Here is a 14,589-nt window from a genome sequence, read left to right on the forward strand (position 1 = left end):
AACGGGAATATGAAACCCCTATGTTCTAGATTGTAAATAACTCTCCTGTCCATTTGCATGCACCTCCCTTTGTGCCTTTTCCTCATCAGCCAATGTACAGCTACAACAAGCGGCAGATGAGCCGGATCTACCCCAAAGGAGGTCGTGTGGACTCCAGTAATTACATGCCTCAGATCTTTTGGAACGCTGGGTGCCAGATGGTGTCTCTGAACTTTCAGACTCCAGGTACAGCTCTGCCCCTGGGCACTGCCACAGTGCCCCAGTGCTCTACGAACATAAACACTGCTATGGAACATGGACAATGCATATGCAGGTTTCATATATCTGTAAATATAATTGGTGAAAATTTGGAATGCCCTATGAAGATCTTAAACTAGCACACATTCTTAATAAATCCACATATATTTTCTCAATATATCAGTATTCTCAATGTTTCAGTAGCAATATTTAAAAATGAAGAAATGCATAAAGAAAGTTAACAAAAATCTGGCTTGTCTAGCCTTGGGCGTTATACTTGATGGATAACAAAGTAGGCAGGCTGCATCATTTACATCTTCATCCATATACATTTTGCTCACTTGGATGATTACAATTATTTCCACCATGCATAACATGTGTTAATTAATGAAAGTATAAGAGACATTTAACAACTATTTGAAGTTGATTTTTTTTTTTTAAGAAAATGCCCTAATAGGAAATGTGCAATATTAAAATCACAAAAAACACACATGGGATCAGTCGACTGAAAAAGTGTTTTGTAAAAAGAAGCCAATGCAAAGTGTCAAAACATGCAGTTCCTCGAATGTCCACTAAGGGCTGACTCTAAAAGTGAGTCAGTCTCCATAAACCTCTATGTTAAAATGTCCAATTTCACTACAGAAACTTTTTCAGCCTGGTTAAAAAAAAACGTTTTTGGTTTCAATAGCTAGTTGTATAGCTCATTACAGCTATTTGTTGTGAGTTTTTCTGTAACTCATTAGTTCAAATTATATTAAGTGAAAAAAAAATTAGGGTCATAATGAATTTAAGGGAAGGTGTCACCACTAGCTGTTTGCTCTGCATTATATTAGCTAACCAGCTAACTGGAATTGTTGTAGTTTAACTCACCACAAGAAATAGAAGTAACATTACATTTTAGCTAAGCTAAAGCTAAGCTTGCTAGCTTGTGGGTAGTAACTGAGGTAAGTAGACATGTTCCTTCCAGCCAACAGCCAGGTGGGTTTCACACCACCCATTTGCTTATTTACAGCATGGATTAACCAGGGTTTAGGTGGAGTAAGGCTTCTCCTGCCAAGATGGCAACAATCAGAGCTCCCACAATTGAGCTTTTAAACCGCTCTTCAGAAAACCTCCTATATGGGTGACATCACAGAAATCTTTGGCAGCAAATAATTGTTTTGTTTGGCATAAAATATTAATATTTATATAGACAATATTCTACTCTCCATTGTAGGCTTTGGTGCAGGATCTTTCCCTCCAAAACCTTTGTAAACTATGTTAGCATACATAGCATTTATGAACTCCAGAAGATAGAATATGCGTTTGATAAGAAGTTACTTCTGGGATTATAGTTTGATCTTTCAGCAAAGGTTTAAAAATGGTCATTCCTGTCTACTGGCCTAATTGTAAAAAAAATAATAATGATTTTTTTTCATGAGATTTACTCCTCGAACGTGCCAATAAATCTGGAGCTGACTGTGAAAGCAGTGTAGAAAGACACTGGAAACGCAAATGAACTACAGTTATAGTGGTTTAAATGAGCCAGGAGAGGCTGAATAAACACACAGCTAGCTATTGCATGCCAGAAGACATCATACATGAGGGAGCATGTTGTTTTAGCAGATGCTGCCCTATGGAAGGACATATGGCTCCTGTGAAGCTGCTGAATACTGAACTGACAGAGAAGAAACGGATGAAAGAGACGCCAAGAGAGAAAGACTAGGAAGAAGATTAATCTCCGTTTAATCAACAGAGCAGCAGTGCTTGTGGAAACTAACATTTTGCATAATTGCAATTGTATTTCTTGGATCTGAGAGGACATATTTTTAAAACACAGCCTTAAACAGAGGACACCGCTGTGATTCATGCAGTCAGGGTGATTCTACATTACAGAATTTATGATACATGCAGGTGCACAGATGGTAATTTAGTGAATACAGCTTTTATATTTTGAATTCTTTTTGAAAGATTTTTCCAAAAATCATATTGTTAAGTGAAGTCATATGTTACGTCTCATAAATTATTTATCCTTGGCGCATAATTTCTAACCAGGAAACTTAAATGCAGCATTACTTACGAAAGAATAATGAAAAACAGGGGTTTAATGAAGTCTTATAAGTAATCCCAGGCTCTGTTATAGTTTTAGTAGATGAAAGAGTGCATAGAAAAGCTTATTAAACCTTTTTTTATTTCTGTTTGTCTGCAGATTTGGCTATGCAGCTGAACCAGGGGAAGTTCGAGTACAACGGTGCATGTGGGTGAGTGTAGCGCCCTCGTCCTGGCAAAACCCATCAATTAAAGTGTGTCGCATCCCATTAATTGTAGCCAAGGGCGGACCATATCCACAATCCGCATTAGCACAAATGAGCACTTGCTAAATATCGGGCCTCACACACATGGCCATTCCCAGCACACAGATCCCCCATCTACAGTGGGTGCCTGGGGGGACAACACTCTCCTAGGATCACAGCCCACTGTGTGTCTGAGTTACATGCTCTTCTGCCAGGCCTCATTTTCGTCTGCACTGCAGAAATGCTGAGAAGTCGTGATTGTTTTGGGTGTCTGCGTGTGTGTTCTCGTGTGTGATGATTCATCAGGGTTATAATGGAAAAATCTCCAGTCATTAATCTTCTTCCAAACAATTACGCTGATAAATAATTACCACCTGCTTTAAATGGTTGTTCAGCCTGTCCTTCCTGGAATTGTGGTGGCTTTGCTTTTTACTATGATTTTAGAATATTGCATGCTAAAAAGTATGTATATTATTGTATAAATTATTAATTACTGTATTATGTAATCATTATTAAAATGATCAGGGCTTTTTAAATCTTAGGGACCTTCAATTTCCATAGACCTAAGATTTGTGTGGATGTAAGTGTGTAAGAGTAAAATACAACAGATTAAAGGAAAATGTTCACTAAATTGCTACTATAGAAGACATTTTTATTAATAACCTACTGTCTAAGCAGGGCTGTTAAAAAAAATACTAAAATATTTGGCCACTATGTGATATAATCAATATTATAATAATATTTTGCTGCCTGCGATACAACACCAGTCATGGAAGTACTTTCATCAAGAAATGGTAATGGTAATGTTATGTCGTTTTAAACAGTTAGTAATGCTTCTAAGTCGTTCTGAATTGCCTCTGAACTGTCTTTGTTGTTCTGGTTAGGGTTAATACAAGCAACAAGCTAATTAGCCTTTAACACAAGGCTGAATCCCAAATTCCTCTCTAACCCTTGGTCAAATGCATTATTTGGTGTACACCCTACATTGTTGCACTAGTTTTTAATTTTACCGCCATTTGGGATTTAACCCCAGAACTTAGTTGATATATATTTGATGAAGTTTGGAATAAGTGGAAATATAAAATAAATCTCAAAGATTTTTCACGACTGTCCACCACCTCGACGGTTTATTCTTATCACTGTGTGGCTACGTTGTCCTGGTAAGAATTTAAAACTACTTTCACCCCTGTTAAGGACACTACAGTAACTGTCAGTCGCCAGTTCAATGATAGTTCTGCCAGTCACGGTCAGTTATTATTACACGGTTATATATTAATAGTCTGGTAGTAATAAATGGTGTTTGTGGAATTGTTCTGCAAAAGCAATATCACACTTGAGGTTCCGGTGTTGGACTGAATTTCAGCACGGCTGTGATCACCATGACCGTATCACAACTGTACTGATATATACAGCAAAACAGAACAGCCTCTGTTGTAATATTACTTAATTTACTTTTTACACCACTTAAATATAACTTTCTTATAATTAATAATTATGCTGTGTTGTATTATACAGCAATTAAACACTTTATCCAGTTTCAGGGTTCGATTTCTGTCTTGGTTATGTGTGCATGGAATTTGCATGTTCTTCCAGTGCCTGCTGGGTTTTCTCTGGGTGCTCCAGTTTCCTCCCAAAGTTTAAAGACATGAAGTCAGAAACATTAATAATTTTTTCCCTCATTTTCATTGTTGTAGTGAACATTACCCAAAGCTGCTGTCCTGCATGATTTTATGAATTTCTTGACTGACCAGAATAACATGAATGAGGAGGTGTTTGTCCTATATTGTACATTTATAAATATTGCAATAAGATCAAATATTAAGTTTTTCATGTTGATTGTGATGGGGATTATTTTTCATTTGATATGAAAATTTTAAATTAATACCAGTCTATGACTAAAAAAGTTGAAATAGGCTCAAAGTGTAGAAGGAAAACCTAGATGAGTTTCTTTTCAGTGTGTGTTTGTGTGTGTAATGTACAGTAGCAGTGGAGAAAGGTGATTTTCCGTTTTGTGTGCATATTTCCCACAGGTACCTGTTAAAGCCAGATTTCATGCGGCGATCTGACAGGATGTTTGACCCGTTTTCTGAGACGCCAGTGGATGGTGTCATTGCTGCCACGTGCAGTGTCCAGGTAAAAACATCTGGCCTACAGAGGGCACTGTACATCTACAGTAAACTTTTAAATCACTAAGCGCTAATTGCTTCTACGTGATATACTTCCATGTCTACTTTTCTGTTTATATTTATCTTTCATAACAGTTCTCAGATCAGACTTTGGATCTTGTTTACTGATTCTGCTAACAGTTATATATGGTATATACAATATATGGTATATATTGTATATTTGCCTTTCAGGTGTTCTCAGGTCAGTTTTTATCCGATAAGAAGATTGGCACTTATGTGGAAGTTGACATGTACGGCCTTCCCACCGACACCATCCGCAAAGAGTTCCGCACCCGCATGGTGATGAACAACGGCCTGAACCCAGCCTACAACGAAGAGCCTTTTGTTTTCAGAAAGGTAGGCAGCCATGCACTCACAGAAGCAAAACAGGGAGATAAACACAGCAATATGTAATTAACCTAAATTTAATCAGAGTTACATAATCTAATTAAGCATCTCTTTTATCTGTGTAGAATGGCTTGGAGAGTGATCACACACAAAAGCCCTCTTGTTAGCTTTATTTACAACTCAGATGTTGTAAAATATCACACTACAGCATTTTTGGCAGCACATGTGAAAGACCTCTGCCGGTGCAATGTTTCTGATGATACATACTTCATACTGTATGCTTCATGTTGTGTTCATTAGCTAACAGCAGCACACATAAAATAGTCTGCTGCTGCCTCATCATCTTCCTTGCAATCCTGTAGAGTTCAAAAATATTATACCAGTGTATGCAATATACTTGCAATAAGTCGACTTGCAAATTAATCTTAATAATTAACAAGTGGTTCAGTAGTGTCCAAGATTTGTATTTATTTGTTTATTTATTTATTTATTTTAGCCTATGGTCTGATTTGAAATACATTGGGTTATTTAATAGTAAAAGTTCCTAACTTTTTATATCTGGTTATCCGAAAAACTGAAAAAAATAAAACTTTTTTTCCAACCCACATCCTGCTGCATTAATATCCTAAACTTGTAATCTACTAATCTTGTAATCTAATATCCTAATCTTGTAATCATGGAAGTAATTATCTTGCCTATACCACTAGGTGGTCTTCTAGGATTAGCATGACGTGTGTAGAAAGAGTGGTTGAATTTTTGCAGGATTGTGGTAACCAGTAGGGTTATATCCAGGTCAAAAGCCCAGCAGCATTCCTATAACAACTTCCTTCCTGTTTAAAGTATGTATCTATGTATGTCTGTATGTAGAGGTATGTAAGGTTAGTCAGACATCCAGTGATGTTGATTTCTACTTTTTAAATTGGGACACTGAACTTATGATGGGAAGTCTGTGGATTTAGATCTTCTCCTCAACTGTTTAGTTGTAAAAGTAAAAAATGTATTAAATGTAAATCACTTTGGATAAGGAAGGGCATCTGCGAAATGTCATAAATGTTTCATTATTTAAACACAGGCCTAATGGATTCTGCATTAGACTGATCATTGGTGGAAATAATCACATTAGTTGAGTCAGTTCTGGTGACCTGTTTCTAATGAAATTTTATTAGGTCTTTCTAGAGTGTTGAAACATTTTTCTGCTGTCCTCTGTGCAGTGTTTTATTTCTCTGTTTTGATCATGTGACATTACAGAATATTTTTTTTTAAATATGATTAAAAAATAATGTCTTGTCTAAATTGAACTTATGTCTGTTTCACTATACAGTAGCAATACTTATGCAGGTATTTAAAAACATAATAGGTTCAGGTACATTACATATAGCACTTAAACATTTACTGGTAATTTACTGATTTATCAGAAAAGTTTATCAGATTCTGAAAAAAGCTAACACTTTAGTATGTTGCTGGGGTCAGTGATTTTTATTGGTTAAAGGAATAGTGAGTAAAAATACTTAAAAATCGAGGATTTTGGCATCTGTAGGCAGAATGTTTGTCTCCTTACCCTTGTGGTTTTTAGACAGACAGCCAAGGCAAGGTAAGGAAAAATTCAATAAGTAATAAAAAAAATTCTAATTTAAATGTTTATCAAAACCACACATCCTGAATTCATTCATTCATTTGACTCCTATTTGCTAGTTGTTTGTGCAGTGTTATTTTCTATGAAATTTTCTAATTACTTCTTGCGTCGCGCTGCTTAATATTGCAGCATAAAATATTTTACCAATAAAATAATAAGATGTGCTTTGTATTCCCATTTTGTTTTTTGGAAAGGTTATTCTTGTTTGCCTGCTTCACCTGCAGAAACTAAAGATAAGGAACAAAAGAAATGTGTTGAAAAAGCTTCATGGACTTAATGCAAACCGCAAAGGAAATCAATACATGTTTCCTTTTATCATAAGAGGAGTAAATCCAGAATAGAAAATGTGAGGGCTGGGGAGGAAACAGAGCAGTAAAAAGCTGTGAAACAGCAAAAATACATCAGAGCAGGAAGCTGGGATACAACACAAGTAAAATGAATTATGTGCGACATTAACCAATCAATATCATATGGTGCTAATTTAAAATGCATGTTGTTTTGAGTTAACATTAACACCTTAGTATGTTGTTTGGGTCAGTGATTGTATTTTAAGCATTTTTATTGGTTGAAGAATTAGTGAGTGAGCGAACAAGGGACAGAGAAAGAGAGAGAAAGCAAAGCTATTATGCTGAGACCAGCAGAAAGGCAGAATCTCTCAACCATGACACCAAGACTTCAGCACAGGCCATAAATCACTGCTGCCGCAGTGCTGCGCTCTCTCTCTCTCTCTCTCTCTCTCTCTCTCTCTCTTTCTCTCTGTCTCACACACACACACACACACACACACACACACACACTCATTGACTACACTATCACACAAACACCTATACAAGCACTGCTGTTACTTTCAGAACACTGCAGGTTTTAACACACATACTAAACACACACATACAGGCACAGAGATAGAGGTTGTGGACCTGGCCGTCAAATTCCCCAGATCTCAATCCAATCAAGCATCCATGCAATGTGCCAAAAAAATAAGTTTGATCCCAACAACCCACGGCACACACGATCTTGCGGAGTCATTCCCTGAGCTGCCCTATTGGATTAAGAGGAATCTACACAATATTAGACTTATTTTTTTGTATTTTAATGTTATGGCTAATTAGTGTTTACTTTAATAGCACACACAAATATTTATATTAACCCATAAATACATACACACACACATGCAACAAACGCTGTCAATTCAGCTACAAATCAAAAATTTTAAACTGCTGCTGCAGTCAAACACTGCCAATGTTTTCCTTAGATTAGGTGTTTGATCATGTAGACGAAGTGTAAAATTTTGAGGTAAATCAATGGATTATACACTGCCCGGCCAATCCTATGAGTTTTTCCTCACATGTCGAAATGGTTATACTTTTACTATTAAACATACAGTAGCTGTGATTTCTATTGTCCATTTTTTATTCTAGTGATCACCATTCATCATTTTTTTCTTAAAAAGAGATACATAGATAGACAGACTGTTGGATAGATCTTAACCCAATTTCATCCTTCCTAATTTTAAATCTCCTTATTTTTATTTTATTTATTTTTTTATGCATGCCAACCATTTGATCCTTTTAAAACAGTGATTTTTCGGGTCCACTGCCAAAACCGTTTGCCTTGATTCATATTATGTGATCTTTGATCTTTGAACCATTAAAGGATGCCAGAAGAACTAGTATTTCAGTGGACCAAGCAGAAAAAACAAAAACAGTAGTAGAAGAAGAAAATGAGTTTAGCGATTAGCGAACATGCTACAATAGAAACTACATTGCTAGAGATACACAGCAACACGAGTCATAGACCAAAGTACTGCTCTATTTAAGATACGCTCACTGATCTAATTAGGAAAATTTGATGAGAAAAAGTATGCCTTTATTCTCAAAATTGTGAATTCAAAACAGTTTCTCATCTGTTCAGTCCTTTTAAAAATAATATTGTCTTTTAAAGCATTAATAGAGAAATGTCTTTATACATTCACATTAGTTGCTTAACTAGGCCTTTACCAGTTTTAATTAGACATTGCTGAAACACACAGATAAAAAAAATTATCAGGAAACATGAATAACCATAGGAATCTGAGTGACTTTGACAAGAGCCAAATATTTATGGCAGGTCTTGTGGGATGTTGCTGGTATGCAACAGAGGTCCAAGGAAGGACAACTGGTGAACCGATGAACCAGTAAAACGGTCATGGACAGCCAAAAATCACTCATGTGTGTTGGGACGGGTTAGCCTGCCTGGTCCAATTCCAGCACAAATTTCTAAAGCACAAATTCTAGCACAAATTACCAAAACCTTTATGCTTACTATAACAGAAAGGACTCAGACCACATAGTTCTTTCCTGTTTTTTACATATGGGGCTGTGTACACACATAATTGGTCAGCATGCCCATGCAGTGCTCACTCAGAGTGATGACAATGGGCAGATGAACTTCAGGTCTGAAGCATGGAGCAATGGAAGAAGGTGGGCTGGTCTAATAAAGCACATATTCCTTTACATTATGTGAATAAGTTACTGTTCCTGGCAAAGAGAGAGCACCAGGATGCACTGTTGGAAGTAGGCAAGCCAGAGGCAGTGTGATCCTGGATTTTACTTTGATATTACCTAAACGCTGCTGCAGACCAAGTACATTCCTTTTTGGCAGAGGTATTCCCTGATGTCTTGGTCTCTTTCAACAGGATAATGCATCCTGACACACTGCAAAAAATGTTCAGGAACAGTGTAAGAAGTTAAGAGTTCAATGTATTGACTTGGCCTGTATTTGGCTTAATGCTCTGGGAAATGTTTCGGTAGAAAACCTTTATCCTGGCAATCATGTGGATGTTACTTTGACATGTAACGCCTAACTAAAAGCTGCTGCAGACTAAGTACTGTACATCCCTTTATGGCAACAGTATTTCCTAACAGAGTTTTTGTATAGCTTTACCTCTGACTGTTATGAAGTGCTGAAACTGAAGACTTCTTATAAAAATAATAACTGTATCACACAGATATTAAAACTGTTCAATCGTCTTGGGCCTTATTTGTCGCACCTACCTCTTTATGAAGCGCCAAATGTTCTCTATAGGTGAAAGATCTGGACTGCAGACCGGCCATTTCAGTACCCGGATCCTTCTCCTACACAGCCATGATGTTGTGATTGATGCAGAATGTGGTCTGGCATTATCTTGTTGAAAAATGCAGGGTCTTTCCTGAAAGAGATGACGTCTGGATGGAAGCATATGTTGTTCTAGAACCTGAATATATTTTTTTGCATTGATGGCGCCTTTCCAGACATGCAAGCTGCCCATGCCACACGCACTCATGCAACCCCATACCATCAGAGATACAGGTTTCTGAACTGAGCGTTGATAACAACTTGGGTTGTCCTTGTCTTCTTTGGTTTGGATGACATGGCGTCCCAGATTTCCAAAAAGAACTTTGAATCGTGACTCGTCTGACCACAGAACAGTCTTCCATTTAGCCACACTCCCATTTTAATTGATCCCTGGCCCAGTGAAAACGCCTGAGCTTGTGGATCTTGCTTAGAAATGGCTTCTTCTTTGCACTGTAGAGCTTCAGCTGGCAACGACGGATGGCACGGTGGATTGTGTTCACTGACAATGGTTTCTGGAAGTATTCCTGAGCCCATTCTGTGATTTCCTTTACAGTAGCATTCCTGTTTATACTGCAGTGTCGTTTAAGGGAGATCACTGGCATCCAGTATGGTTTTACGCCTTTGACCCTTACGCACAGAGATTGTTCCAGATTCTCTGAATCTTCGGATGATGTTATGCACAGTTGATGATGATAACTGCAAAGTCTTTGTAATTGTTCGCTGGGTAACACCTTTCTGATATTGCTCCACTATCTTTCTGCGCAACATTGTGGGAATTGGTGATCCTCTACCCATCTTGGCTTCTGAGAGACACTGCCACTCTGAGAAGCTCTTTTTATACCCAATCATGTTGTCAATTGACCTAATTAGTATTAATTGGTCTTCCAGCTCCTCGTTATGCTCAAATTTACTTTTTCCAGCCTCTTATTGCTACTTTTTTGGGATTTGTTGTCATGAAATTTTGAATCAACATATTTTTCCCTTAAAATGATACATTTTCTCAGTTTAAACTTTTGTTCCGTGGTTTATGTTCTATTCTGAATAAAATATTAGAAGTTGGCACCTCCACATGATTGCATTCAGTTTTTATTCACAATTTGTATAGTGTCAATTTTTTTGGAATCCGGTTGGTAAATTATCATGTAAAATATCATGTCCTGTTACTCAGGACCGATAAAGGTAAAAACACTAAGACAAATGCATTTCCAGTATCTTTGTTGGACTGTGATAAATGACCCAATGACACCTTTTACAATCTTACTGTACCTACTAACTATCACACAGAGGCTAAAACAGATCGTTTCCTTTTTTTTCTTCTCTCAGGTGATTAGTTCTATATTTTTACCTCTGGCATTAATTTATCACTATGTCCTCTTATCTTTCACCAAGTTGTACTGTATATCTGTAGCACTGTAATTTCACTCTATGCATACTTGGCCCGCAGGCTTCTTAGAAAAAGGAAAACACATCTTAGCAGTGCAGTTTTAAATAAAGTGGTCATGATCCTATAACAAGTCTACGATATAGAAAACTTCACTGGTAGTGCTCATGATATATGTTATAAAACAAACCTTACTACAACAGAGTGAGTGTTACTGTTTTGTTGGCATGTAAGGGGCATTTTATGGATCTTAACTCTTATATCTACAGTAGACTTATGCACATGCATTCATAGTCATGTAGTTAAAACCCCAGGATTTTAATACTGTATGTTTAATCCAGAAGACATATTGTACTGCATAACATGATTAATGTCCTTAAAATCGTCATATCAGCAACCACGGACATGCTGTGAGGGTCTATAACAGATGTTTTTTTTTAAAAGAATGATAACTCTCAGGCCTAATAGATTAGGTAGTCTGATTTAAAACCATTTTAAATGCATCTCTTGTGCATTTACACGTGCATTGTTATTTAGATTATGCCTATTCATACATAACCATGATACTTCAGCTGCATGAAATGATCACACATAAATAAGATGTCCTATGCAGAGATTTTTTTTAAAGATCTTGCATCTATCAGCCGAAGCTGAAATACTGTATGGCGTGGGCAGCTTCCATGTCATAGTTTTATATAACCAGCCTTCCACCTGTTCCTATACTAACGCTTATGCCTTTAAATTTCATTGTACACTTAGTACCATGATGCTTTAATAATAATAATAATAATAATAATAATAATGCTGATGAATGTAAAATCTCCATGTCTTATTGTGTTATGGGCTTTTTCTCTGTATGTCCCCAGGTCATCCTGCCTGAACTGGCTGTGCTGAGAATCGCAGTGTATGATGATAATAATAAGCTGATTGGTCAGAGGATCCTGCCGCTTGATGGCCTACAGGCTGGCTATAGACACATCTCTTTAAGAAATGAGGGTAACAATCCGCTCTCCCTACCCACCGTCTTCTGCAATATCGTCCTCAAAACCTACGTACCTGATGGTTTCGGGGGTAAGGAACTACACAAAATACACACACACAGAGTTACATCTATACTACTGCTATACTGAATCACAATGGTAATTCTGCTTACATGGACTTATTATTATTATTTAAGTTGATCTAGCTGCATGTACCTCTGCCTTGAATGGGGTACATGTACAGTAGTTAATTATGGATAAACGAGTAGGGTTTAGGTGTTTGTTTTTTTGTTTCTTTTTTCAAATTACACATTGGATTCCTTAAAATACATATAATTTCTCTTGAAATGGAACCCAAATATACTGTACATTTACAGGGTTGTAATAGGCTGCATAGGGGCAAGATGTTCTGGTCTGCAGAGACTGAAGCTGTGGTACCAGGACAAAGCTTTATCACCAGCAAGCTAAATATGTGTTATTAAGTACTGTTATAATGTATAACTCTACTAGGAGTATGCAGGGACATTTAACTGGGACTTTTGATTGCGCAGAATAACAGAAAACATTTATTCAAGTAAAACCAGCTTTATTTCTTTATATAATCCCCTGCTACGCTAATGCACTTATCCAAGCATTTCATTAGTGCTTGGATACTATTAAGATAGAATGTTTTCTAAGTTATAAAAACACTGCCTCCTTCACATCTGAAATTCTGGCCCCTTAAAAACTCTTTTAATGGCTCAAACATGTGAAAATAGCTTGTACTGAGGTCAGGACTGTATGGGGGATGTGGCTATAACTCCCAGACGAATTCCTGTAAAGTACAGTGAGCAGTATAAGGTTGTGCATTGTCTTGCAAAAACAGATCGCCTTTGGTAATCAAACCAGACCAATTTTCACTAAATGTTCACAAGAATGACTGCAGTGGGCTGCGAGTCATCTCACCAGAATCGTCTTTGAAGGATGTTCTTTAAAACGTTTGCACCATTCAAATGTTTTATTGTGGATTATAGCCTCATCACCGTACTGTGTTTAAAGTGTAAATGTAAATCAGTTTTACACCTTCATTCATAAGTCCTGGTTTGACTAAAATGCATCTCAAGTGTGCCGTCACCTCACATGCAAAACATATTGAGCAAAAGCAAAGTACATTCCAAGAAGAATAAAGCACACACACACAAACACATCTTCAATAACTCCAAAGATGTACTGTATGTCTTTAAATGTTAGAGTATCTTCTTTAAATGTGCTGCTTTAAGGATTAATTTTGGCCTCGATCTTTGATCTTAAAATTGAAGATGTGGTCACATCCTATCAGTGTTTATTAACTCAGAAACAGGTATTGATCAACAGCTACAGAGCTGAAAGGACAAATATTCCCTGTTTAGCTCTCTGGCCCCGCAACACCCACTTCAGGTCTGTGTGGAGTTTGCTTGGTGGGTTTCCTCCGGGTACTCAGGTTTCCTCCTACCATCCAAAGTCATGCAGATTAGGCTAATTGGTGTTCCCAAATTGCCCATAATGTGTAAGTGAGTGTGTGGGCTTGTGTACTCTGTGATGGATTGGCACCCCGCCCGGGGTGTGTCCGACCTCATGCCCCCACTCCCCTGAGATAGGCTCCAGGCCTCACATGACCCTGCACAAGCCATATTAGGAACGAGTGAGTGAGTGAATTCACTGTTAATGGCTGCATTAACATTACCCAAGCATTAGCTTTAATCTTTTTTTAGTACAATAGCAGTTTGTGGGGTTTTTTTCAGCATTATGTGTAGCTTATTGTAGCTTATTATCATGTCCTGGGCACAGTGTATGCTCACATTTTTCAGCACCCCATTTCTTACAAATTTCAGCATTAGAGTCCTCGAGTTTTGCATTGAATACTCGAGTGGGCAAAAAACCCAAAAAATGACTCAGTCCACCTACACCTCCTCCCCCCACACACAAGTAGGCTGTAATACTTAACACAGCAGGCTGCACCAGGCAGAGTCATTGCTTTTGAAAATTCTGTTATTTTGTGCCTACATCTGTCACCTTTTGAAAATATGAAATGGTATCTTATGTAACGCATCAGTATCTGGTAGGCTTTTACACCACTATGAGACTTGGCTCAGTGATTTTTTTAATTCTTACTGTTAATGGAAGAAAGCCACCAACCTTCAACCATTCAGGACAAGGAAATGCCTCATTATAGTTGCTTTTGTAGGTGCTGGAAAAAATGTTTTATTGCCTATCAATCACATTGGCTGTTTACTCTAGCTCTGGAGTTCTTGCTTACACAGTGCAAGTGCATATGTGGTTTGAGGACATGGTGTTTGAGTGCACACTCAAGGGAGAGTGGGTGTTTTTGCACCTTGTGGTAAAAATAACAGTTAGCCTCTTAATATAGTATAATATAATACCATTAAGCGAGTTTACCCCTGCAACCACAGTCCACCTCTGGCATTTGTTTGAAGCACTACATGTCCTGACTGTACTCAGA

The 14,589-nt window shown here is 37.5% G+C and overlaps 1 protein-coding gene across 5 annotated transcripts in view; it reads left to right on the top strand.

Annotated features, from left to right (window-relative positions):
• Nucleotides 1-14,589, top strand: part of LOC128514698 (1-phosphatidylinositol 4,5-bisphosphate phosphodiesterase beta-4-like) — a 70,296-nt gene that overhangs the window by 44,086 nt on the left and 11,621 nt on the right. For all 5 annotated transcript variants that reach the window (XM_053488509.1, XM_053488511.1, XM_053488510.1 and 2 more), the window contains exons 24-28: nucleotides 101-225; nucleotides 2,426-2,477; nucleotides 4,541-4,643; nucleotides 4,868-5,032; nucleotides 11,997-12,201. In XM_053488509.1, coding sequence (XP_053344484.1) covers nucleotides 101-225; nucleotides 2,426-2,477; nucleotides 4,541-4,643; nucleotides 4,868-5,032; nucleotides 11,997-12,201 — 650 coding nt within the window. The remainder of the gene's footprint in view (nucleotides 1-100; nucleotides 226-2,425; nucleotides 2,478-4,540; nucleotides 4,644-4,867; nucleotides 5,033-11,996; nucleotides 12,202-14,589) is intronic.

Source organism: Clarias gariepinus, chromosome 27 (genome assembly GCF_024256425.1).
Source record: "Clarias gariepinus isolate MV-2021 ecotype Netherlands chromosome 27, CGAR_prim_01v2, whole genome shotgun sequence".
Lineage (NCBI taxonomy): Eukaryota > Metazoa > Chordata > Actinopteri > Siluriformes > Clariidae > Clarias > Clarias gariepinus.